This window comes from Myotis brandtii, unplaced genomic scaffold (assembly GCF_000412655.1).
Source record: "Myotis brandtii unplaced genomic scaffold, ASM41265v1 scaffold92, whole genome shotgun sequence".
NCBI classification, from domain to species: domain Eukaryota; kingdom Metazoa; phylum Chordata; class Mammalia; order Chiroptera; family Vespertilionidae; genus Myotis; species Myotis brandtii.
In genome coordinates this window covers 207,808-219,089 of record NW_005371791.1, presented here as the reverse complement: position 1 = coordinate 219,089, position 11,282 = coordinate 207,808, and the positions used below count along the sequence as shown (strand labels likewise).

Genomic DNA, 11,282 nt, shown 5'->3' with positions numbered 1-11,282 from the left:
TAAATTTCATGTTATTTAAGCCACCTTATGGGAAAGAGTTTGAAATGCCAACTTAAAAATTTACAAAGTAGAAAATTGAGATTCAGAGAGGTCTAATGATACGTCCAACACTATTAGATCTATTAAGAGGTAGATAGTGAACTAATGCTCTATAGATTCTGGACCATGCTTTTGCCAGAATCTATACAATCCACTTTAAAATCATCATTAATACACTGTTTCAAAGGGGGTAAAAGGCTAGCTTATTTTTCTCACACAAAAAAAGGCCAATTTCTGGCAAGATAAATGGATAAGATACTTCATTAGATTCATTTAAGGGCCACAATTCAAAGAACACTAAAAGCAAAAAATGTGTTATTTTGCAAATGAACTCTAAAAACAAAATATTGAATCTAGAACAATTTTGTTTGTAAGTAGTTCAGGTTTCCCTTACACATAGATCAATCCTGTGTAATAAAGTTCAATAAATTTATGCAATTACTAGAATTAATGCAGCTGGGACGTGGGTACAAAATGTTACAGCAGATGGAGGATATGTATACTTCAAACAGAGCACAATTGGCAAGCAGAATAGTTAGTAAAAGCAGCAGAACAATATATAAACAGTGGTCCATTAGTCACATTAAGATGGAAAGTAAACCAAACAGGCTTATTGATGTGGTAATGAATACTGGACTGGAACAAAGATAAAGTGTTTGTTCAAAGAAAAGGATACTAAGAAAAGACCAGAGAGCTATTATTATTATTTTTTAAACAGAGCCTTTAAAAAGATGAGAAAAACTCAATATTCATATTCAGGGGATATTCAAGGGATACTGGACAAACAATCTCAACTGATAGGCCTGATTTCAATAATAAAGTATTAGATTAAAATACATGAAGCAATACAAATATAATATATGTCTCTATATCTTACACTGATTTGTTTCAGAATAGATACCAAAAATATTATTTAAAGTTTTCTTTAAACCCAAATGTGGATTTTGCTATAAAAATCAACTCAAGGATAGAAAAGATTAAACATAAAAAATAAGTTATATGAAATATAGAGTAGTTCTTAAAGCACAGGTGTTTGGTTCACCTTTTTATCAGAAAAAAACTTTTTTGCATAGATTATTTACCAAATACTATCAACAATACTATAAAGTAGTCAGTACATTGTTATCTTGTTTTAAAGGTGAAAACAAATGAGGGACATAGAGATTAGGTAATTTGCTGAAGGTCATAGCTATTAAGTGCTAGGGTATAAATCCAATATATTTTTCTAAGACATAAATCTTGTGGTAGGTCTAACTGTATTTGTTCTGTATAAGAAAACTCTGGACAAAGATTGAAGGATATTCATAGGCAGTTATATAATTCTTTTTTTTTTTTTTTGGCTATTGGACATTTATTGCAAACAGAACATCTGAGGTATGAGAAGCTGACCCAGACCCATGCCTGCCCCTGGCTAGGGGTGGGGCAGTCTCTCCTCAGCCCATGCCAGGCCCCCAGCACTGAGGTAGCTGCATCTTAAGCCCCCACAAGTACAACTCCCCAGGCTTGCAGATTCCCATGCAAATCCAGGCCTGGAGGGGAAGAGGAAGGAGGAAAGGCAAACAGGAGAGGCCCCAGCTTCAGTGGAAAATGCCCCTCCCCCCCCCAATAAACATGCCAGCTCCTGTGGAAAGCACCTTCCTGCCGGTCCATCTCAAGAGCAGCCCAGCAGGCAGTGGGGATGGGCGGCTGACTGCCAGCTGGTGGTCACTGCTGCTCCAGGCAGTCCTCAGTCACTCCCTGGGCAGCCAGCTCAGCCAGCACATTCTGCAGGTAGTTGGGGTCAGGGTAGCCATGCGGTCCATCTCTGTCTTGTGATGGATCTCGTTCCACACCACCGTGTCCGTCTCGCCTGTGGTGCTGGACGTCCCCACTGTAAAGATAAGTCGCCTCTTCCAGGCCACCTTCAGCAGCTCTAGGACCTTGCAACCCTGGGCATTGTCGGGAAGGTAGCACTGGCGGGGAAACCCTCTGGCAGTAAACGGCTTCCCGGGGTTGGGGTGCTCAGGGCCCTGAATGCCATGAGGAATGTTGTAAACTATGAGTATTGTCCCACAGTCTTCGTGGCCAGGGAGGGATACCTGGAAGCCGAACACCTTCCCCCGAGGCTGGGTCCCAGTTTTCTCTCCATAGATGGTTTTGCAGGAAGGACACTGTAAACTTCCATCCTTATTTCCATTGCAGTACATGGCCAGCAGGCAGAGCAGATGGAAGGCATGGCTACACTTGGTGAGGCGGCCCACAGCCACTGGTACAATGGACATGCTGTTGGTCACGTCACTGTACCCAGACACCATGGACAGTTTCTCCATACAGATGATGCAGTCCTCATCTGGGGCTGTCTTCAGCTCTTCAGTATAGTTTCTTATCACCTGCTCGGGCTCTGGCTTTGGAGTTCCTCCTTTCATGGACATTTTCCTCAATCTCTTAACTGAGCTGTGACTTTTAGAGGCCAGACAGGAGGCGGGAGGACTGGCAGGCTGGGGTGCACGGCTAAGACACACAGGGAGTCCGATGGCTGACATCAGAATACTCGTCATGCCTGCACGGGCTTGCTGGACCCTGCTGGGCTTCGGCATCTGCGCGGGCACAGTGGTGGGGATGCTCCCAGGGTTGCTCACAGGACTGCTGGGCATGGAGGCACTGGCTCCACTGGCAGTGGATGATCCTGGGGGCTGGCACTGAGGTCCCAGGTGGGAGAGGCTGGAGCAGTAAAAGGGCTGGTTCCCCAGGAGGGCAGCAGGACTGCTGGGCATGGAGGCACTGGCTCCACTGGCAGTGGATGATCCTGGGGGCTGGCACTGAGGTCCCAGGTGGGAGAGGCTGGAGCAGTAAAAGGGCTGGTTCCCCAAGGAGGGCAGCACCCCACCCCAGGGGTTGGTGGTGTTCAGCCTGGGTGCAGACCTAGCTCCAGAGAGTGAGGGCTTATTGTATGGGGCAAAGGCCTGGTGGGCCCCAAAGATAACAGCAGTCCTTTGGGGGGTCTGAGGGGTAGGGTATGCAGGGAGGCTGGTCATGGAGTGGCGATAGCGACCTGACACAGGGCCAGTTCTGCCACTGTTGAGGCACTGATGGCAAGAGCAGGCGACTCCCGTGTGGCCTGGTGGAGCGATGATGGTGGTCACTGGGCAAGGGGGCCCTGCTTGGCGCCGCACACTACGGCAGTAGTTCGAAACCTTGTTGGTCTGTATGTGGGTGGCATAGTTGACGATGTGGTTGTACCCCAAAGGTTCCAAGTCCACAAGCTGGTTGCCCCTGGCCACCTGCTGCTCCAGATAGTCACAAATGCTGGATTCATAGGCTGTCCAGGAACCATCGTCATTCAGTCACTCTCAGACAATGCCCTGGCCCGGGGCTGAGAGCTGGGAAAACAGGTGCCTCCACACAGGCCGCATGGTGCCAGTGTCCTGGCGGAACTGGGTCCAGCTGGGGAGGTCGATGATGTAAGGGGCCAGCGAGGGGTCAGCTTGGCCTAAGGGGATGCTATGGGCCAGGCTCCCCAGCCCAAAGCGCTGGCCCTTCTGCTGGACAAACTGCTGCTCGATGTAGTTACAGACAGTGGCACTGTAGGGGTGCCAGATGCCCATCTCATCCTGCCACTCCCACACGACCACTGCCACAGGGCTGGTGTACACCTGAGCCAAGGAAGAGCTTGGGGCCATGGCCATCTTCCCCAGGATCTCTCTGCTTTCCCAAATGGCTTCAGACCACTCCGGGCTGGTGTCTCCGGCTCATTGCCCAATGTTTCCAGCAGACTGGTAAACAGGACAAACACGCAGTTACCAATGCACACAATGGCTCTGCCAGAGTCAACCTCAATGCAGAGAAAAAAAATCATGCTTTTCCATAGTCACTTTTTTCCCTAATATCTTAAAGCATCTTGAATCAAGTACCCAAAAAAAAAAAAAAAGAATCATTGATCAGCTCCCTCCTGCAGGCCCCCTACTGGGGACTGAGCCTGCAACTCAGGCATGTGCCCTTGATCAGAATCAAACCCGGGACCCTTCAGTCCACAGGTTGTTGCTCTGTCCACTGAGCCAAACTGGCTAGGGCCAGTTATATAATTCTTAATAAATCACTTATAAATTCAGTTTTTCAAGATTTCCTCATTATAATATTGTTACTGGAGAGCTTCCTGAGTCAGAGGGGGCTCTCCCCTCCTTGGTTCTTGTCATGCTCCTGAGAGAGAATATAGACGAGTGACAGAAAGGAGTGTTAAAGCAAAGCAAGTGAATTTATTAAGAGCACTAGAGGACCAGTGCACGAAATTCATGCATGGGGGAGGGGGTTGTCCCTCAGCCCAGCTTGCACCCTCTCCAATCTGAACCCCTCTCATAATCTCAGACCACTGGCACCCAACTGCTCGCCTGCCTTCCTGCCTTCCTGCCTGATTGCCCCTAACAACTCCCCTGCCAGCCTGATCAATGCCTAACTGCTCCCCTGCAGACCTGGTCATCCCTAACTGTTCTCCCCTGCAGGACTCATCCCCGCAACTGCACTTCCCTATAGGCCTGATCAGCCCCAACTGCCCTCCCCTGCCGGCCATTTTGTGTTCACATGGGAGTGGCCATCTTGTATGTTGGAGTGAGGATCAATTAGCATATTCCCTCCTTATTGGCTGTAGGTGTCACCATCTTTGTGATAGTGTGAGGGTCAATTAGCATATTCCCTCTTTATTAGATAGGATACTTGGCATAAAACCAACTCAGCTAGCCTGAATGCCCCACCTGGTGGGGATTCAAGGGTTTTATCATTTTCTCCCTTTAGATTTCAACATTCCCCTGCCCGATATATTGGGTAACAGACTAGATTTCAAGGTCTCCATTTTACATTGTTGTGGTTTTTCCTAGAATTTATGAGAACATCTGGAGATTTTATGTTGGCAAGTGCCAGGACTGCTGAGTTTTTTGTTCAGTGGGTGAGATAAACTCCCCTTTCCCTGCCTTCCCCTCCTCCTGCTCTAGCAGCTATCTATCCTTCCTAATAATCTTATATAATAAAGAGGTAATATGCAAATTAACCCTCACACCCTCACAAGATGGCTGCCTATGACCAGGCCAGCAGGGGGTTAGTGAGGATGACCAAACGACTGAACAGCAGGCTGCGTGGGGCAACTAGGTTGGCTGGGGGTCGCAGTTGGGGGCAACCAGGCCAGCAGGGGGGGCAAGGAGGGGCCACCAGTCTGGCAGAGGAGGGCAGTTGGGGGTGACCAGGCCGACAGGGGGGGCAGTAAGGGGTGACCAGGCCAGCGGAGGGTGGGGCACTTAGGGGCAATCATGCCAGCACGCAGAGGCAGTGAGGGGGCGATCAGGCCACCAGTGGAGGGCAGTTAATGGTGACCAGGCAAGCAGGCAGGTGAGTGATTAGGATCCAGTGGTCCAGGATTTTGAGAGGAATGTCCGACTGCCGATTTAGGCCCAATCTCCGGGATCGGGCCTAAACCGGCAGTCGGGCATCCCCCAAAGGGTCCCGGATTGGAGAGGGTGCAGGATGGGCTGAAGGGACTCCCCCCTGTGCACGATTTTCATGTACCAGGCTTCTAGTAAGAGTATAAGGAATGAAACGATTGCTTCTAATGAGAATGCTGTTCTTTGATAAGATATTAATAAGTCTATCATTTTAGAAAAACAAAAGAAACAACTAATAATCTAGATATCACGTAATAGTTTCTTGAGAGATATTTAAAAAAAGTAGTAGTTACTAAATTTAAGAGATCATTTTACTTAAGTCCAGGCAAGGAAATACAAAAAGTTCTGCCCTAGCTGGTTTGGCTCAGTGGATAGAGTGTTGGCCTGTGGACTGAAGGGTCCCAGGTTCAATTCTGGTCAAGGGCACATGCCTGGGTTGTGGGCTTGATCCCCAGTAGGGGGCATGTAGGAGGCAGCCAATCAATGATTCTCTCTCATCATTGATGTTTCTATCTCTCCCTCTATCTTCCTCTCTGAAATCAATAAAAATATTAAATAAATAAGTAAATAAAAAGTTCTATGAAATTCATGATTAGTTTTGAAACCTATAAATTTTTAATTTGATTCAAGAGATTAAAAAATAACCTGAACAAATTGATTATTCAAGAGGAAATAGGTAAGTTTTAAAGTAGCTAACTACAAAAATGTACCTCAACCAAACATTTTTGTAGATTCATCTCATTAAAAAATTAAAGAACAGAACCAGATACTATTTGAAAGTTTTAAGAATAAAGGGAGCCCAACTGGTGTGGCTCAGTGTTTGAGTGAGGACCCAGGAACCAGGAGGTCACAGTTTAACCCCTGATCAGCGAACCTTGGGAATAGAATGAGGTACTAGAATATCTGTTTTTAACTTTCAATATCATGTTTCTGAGGAGAGGGCTTTGTAAGTGGATGAGTTTGTTCCCCAAATTAATTGACTTCCCACAGGCTTATTTTCTGCAGAGCAAAGACATTTGGAAAAATATAGTCATGATATAGTTAACTAGATAATATGCATTTTTTATTTCAATTTTCCTAATTCAAAATAAAATCTAAAGTTGTTTTATTTGCAATGTAAGCAGCCAAATAAGTACATTTTCCAGCTTTCCTTAAAGACAGATTTGGTTATTTGATACATTTCTAGAAAAAAATCTTGCCCCCTTTTTCTTGCATGCTTCCCTTCTCTACTTGCTTAAATACTGTCAGGATGTCTCAAATACTGAGCTCTCCTATTTTTACAATGGATTAAGCTTGAGGAAACAAACTTGAGAATAAATATCACAAGCCAAGAGAAGTGAAGCAGAAAGATGGAAGTATAGATATCGTTTTACACAATTAAATTAATTGGACATTCTTAGACATTGACTTCTGGACTTCTTGACATGTGAGAAATAGCTAATATGATTTGTTTGTCTAACATGATCTGGTGTGTTTCATTTTATGTAGCCAAATTAAGTCATAATAGGAACAACTATCTATTTTTCACTTCTAGCCTCTTCCTCCTACCTATAAGAATTTTCTCATAAAGTTACTCATTAGGGACCACACCACTATTTTATTAGTACTAAATTATCTCAATGTATTGGTGTTATATTTTGTATAAAATGATTCATTATTTGTTAGTAATAGTAATTAAATACTAAGCTTTAAAGGATAATTTTAGACATGAAGAATTCTAGGCTAAATATAAAATATGATTTATCCAACTGAGTTGCATTTCTCTATACTATTGCAAGTAGTAGATAAAGAAATGGGTTTACAGTTAGAAAAGTAATTTATCATGTAAAGCTGCTAATTCAGGCAAGCCAATGGATAGTTTCGCTAACACTATTTATTCTGGTACACTGGTCTAAAAACAAGCAGACAATAAATAATGCAAATAAAAAAGCTTCAGTAATAACAAAAATAAACAGTTAAAATCATTGTCCTAATTACATTTTAAATTTTAAATAAAATTTAAAAGGTAGAAGCCAAATTGAAATAAAGTACAAAAAAAACAAAACAGTAGCTCAATCAATGTTCAACATGCACAATGACTCTTCAAATTGTTAACATATCAGATTATACTCATTTTATTAACTTACTATCTCATAAAATACAGTTCTTATATTTATACTAGGGGCCCGATACACAAAATTCATTCACGGGTGGCGGGGGGGGGGGGGGGGTCCCACAGCCTGACCTGCACCCTCTCGCAATCCGGGACCCCTGGCTCCTAATTGCCTGCCTGTTCACTCTTAACCGCCTGCTTGCTCGCTCCTTACTACCTGACGACTCACTCCTTACCGCTTGGCTCACCGCTCCACAGCCTGACCTGCACCCTCTCTCAATCCGGGACCCCTCGCTCCTAATTGCTTGCCTGTTCACTCTTAACTGCCTGCTTGCTTGCTCCTTACTACCCGATGACTCACTCCTTTACTGCTTGGCTCACCGCTCCTTAGTGCTGCTGCAGAGGCAGGAGAAGCTCCCACCACCGCCGCTGTGCGCACCAGCCGTGAGCCCAGCTTCTGGATGAGCGGCACTCCCCCTGTGGGAGCGCACTGACCACCAGAGGGCAGCTCCTGCATTGAGCGTCTGCCCCTTGGTGGTCAGTGCACGTCATAGCGACTGGTTGTTCTGGTCGTTCTGGTCATTCTGCCGTAAAAGTCGCTGGGCTTTTATATATTGAGATTTCTTAAGTTTGGGAAAGACATGGACTAACCTGCTTATATTTTTCTGTCGATAACTTTGGAATTTCTCCTACCTCTCACATAGTGATGCTGATTTTCTTCTATCTTTTGGAGAACTACTAGTAAATACAGTGTGAGCTGTTGTCCATTATGCTTTGTAGAAGTGGCAAATGCAAATACTTAGCTCACTCTTTTCAGTGTTAAGTATTGTTCCTTTTTGTTTTTAGCTCGTGCTTATTTTTAACAAATTTCAATGTTTAAATTAAGCATTGTATTTTAAGTTTTAAACTATATTAAGTAATTAATTAATAAAATTACTGAATAATATTTAATTTCAGATATTCTCCATTCTTTCTTTGGATTTGATATTATAAAAACCCAAGAAATTAATTCCATGGGAAGAAACCTTAAAATAATACTGATTTAGTGAGTGTTCAATAATTTTAAATTAGTAAAAGAAATTCATATATCCATGCTGGGAAAATTCAAGTACTGTAACATATAACATACTCTACAGATACATACCTTAAGAATAATTGAGTTGGTAATTGGTAACACAAAATCAGATGATAGAAAATATCTAGTAGAGGCTATTTTTGATAGTGTTCTGAAGGAATGTCTGAGTTGTGATTGAGCTAGGATCCTATATTAGTTAGGATAAATGCATAGTTCCTGTAACAAAGTCCCAACTGAATGATAATAGTTCAAACAATGTTTCTCTGTTATGTATCAGCCCTCAGACAAGCTGTCCATGTTGTTGAGGTCCATTTTTCTTCTCTATTTTGACTCTTCTTCATCCCTCCACCCTCCAGGATATTGTTTTAATCCTCATGTCAACTAGCATTCAATATTAGATTAAAAGGTTCACATAGCAGGCAGAAAGAAAAGGAAAAAGGAAACGTGCTATTTCACTGCAGGGACATTACCTAGAAGTAACTTAGATCCTGTCTATTTATACCCCATTGGCCAGCACATGGTCACATAGCCACATCTGCTGCAAATGAAGCTGAGAAAGGGTGTCTTTATTTTCGCCAGGTACAATATTTGAGTTCCATTACTAATAACATACTTGACTTGGGGTGAGACTTTTTCCTGAAATGAAAAGAAGGATCAAACTCTTAAATTTTTGGAAGACAGTTTTCTGACCATTATTTCTTTCAATATTTTCTCATTCTGTACCAGTCACTTTAGCTTCTTTTTCCAGAGTGACTTATATATATGAAAGCCTAATATGCGAAGTGTCCCGTTTTTCTCATTCTGTACCAGTCACTTTAGCTTCTTTTTCCTGAGTGACTTATATATATGAAAGCCTAATATGCAAAGTGTCCCCTTGGAAGTTTGACCGGGAGACCAGGAGTTCAATCGCTTGCTATGACATGCGCTGACCACCAGGGGGCGGCATGGAATGAAGGAAGGCCCTGGCTAGCAGCTGGGGAAGGGAGGCCCCCGCCAACAGCCTGAAGAAAGGCCCTGCCCAGCAACTGGAAGGCCCAAATCAGCCCTGATCACTGGCCAGGCCTAGGGACCCTTACCCATGTATGAATTTCGTGCACCAGGCCTCTAGTAATTAAATAATTATTAGACTTTCTGATATTGTTCCTCAGGTGCCTGACCCTGCTTACTTTTTGTTCAATCTTTTTTTCCTTCTATTGTTAAGATTGCAAAATTTCTACTGCTTTATCTTTAAATTCACCGAGTTTTTCCTATTTCATTCCCAGGTCTACTGTTGACCTTTTATCTCATATATTGTATTTGTCAGTTATCACATTTCCTTTTATCACATGATTTCATAATATAGTTTCTCTTTCTCTGCTGAAAATGTCTGTCTTTCTATACATATTGAGATTGATGAACTTAAGCTCATGGATCATGATGTTAAACTGCTTTAAGTCTTTGCCTGATAATTTCAACATCTGAGTCATTTTGGGATTGGCATTTTTATTATTTTTTCCCATGGCATTGGCCAGATTTTCCCAATTCTTTCCATGTACAATGATTTGGGATTATATCCTAGACATTTTGAACATTACATTATAAAAATCTGAGTCCTTTTAAAATTCTTTGAAGATTTGCTGTACATTTTTTTTTCCTGTTTGTTTTAGCAGACACTTGGCATGGTTAGGTTCAGATCAAGCATTCTGATTTGCCTTCTGTATGCGGTGCCTCTAAAGTCAGTTCAGGTTTCAAAGTCTGTACTGTGTTGTTTGAATTTCTTTGTGCCTCTTCACTCAGGGATTTGTCTAGGACTTAGGTATTGGTGTAAACAATAATTCAGTTCTCAAAGCTTTTATCATGCTTATTGATGTCTCTTCTGTTAGTGAAGAGACTGGGATGAGCCTGGGTTTTTGTAAGTTCAAATACTGTATTTGGGCATCCCCTTCTTCATCTTCTAGCTCCCCAATTTCTCAGACATTCTTTGGTTCCCTGGGGGCCCTTTCCCAGTTTTCTGATTTGTAAGCCAGGGTTTATCTTTGTGCTGGTGTGTAGTTTCCCGACACTGTGGCCATTCTCAGGCAAAGCTGAGAGAGAAAAGAGACAAAATAATGGTGACCTTCCTCACACTTTTAGACCATTGGAGTCCCTTTCTTGATTCCTCTGAAAATAGGGTGTTTTTTTTCCCCTGAGGTTTTAGAAACCTTGTCAAGGGATCAGAACAGCTTCACTACTGGGGATCCCTCAGAGCTGGGGTGAGGTAGACAAGGAAAAAAAAAGTTTCTCCACCCAGTCTACTCTCAAGTTAACAGAGGTCTTTTTGTCTTGTCTTCTGCCTTGAAAAACAGAATTTTCCTTTTAATTTTCATTGTCCACCTCTACTTGAACTCTCAGGTAAAAGCCAGGAGATAAAGGAGAGAGGAAAACACAACAGTGAAGTCATGGCCTTTTATTTCTTCAAGTTTGACTTCCCTTCCTATTCATAAGACTGAGTAAATGTACTCAGTCTTTGCAATCTGTCCATAGTTTTTTCTTACAATCACAGGGAAAGATAAGGCTATACTAAGCTTTTCATCTTGGTCATCAGTGGAAATCTTTTACAAATTCTTAATATTTTATCATTAATGATTCATTCATCATACTACATTTAGGTTAACATTTTTTTGCATATAGTTTGTGAAGTATATTTTTCTGG

The 11,282-nt window shown here is 42.8% G+C and overlaps 1 protein-coding gene across 1 annotated transcript; it reads right to left on the bottom strand.

Moving 5' to 3' along the window:
* Window positions 1-1,625: 1,625 nt before the first annotated feature.
* On the bottom strand, window positions 1,626-3,788 carry LOC102249514 (probable E3 ubiquitin-protein ligase DTX2). The gene is given in 3 exon segments (XM_014532884.1): window positions 1,626-1,835; window positions 1,838-2,683; window positions 2,801-3,788. Coding segments are annotated over 3 exon segments (1,842 nt in total). The 5' UTR covers window positions 3,705-3,788; the 3' UTR covers window positions 1,626-1,743.
* Window positions 3,789-11,282: the final 7,494 nt, after the last annotated feature.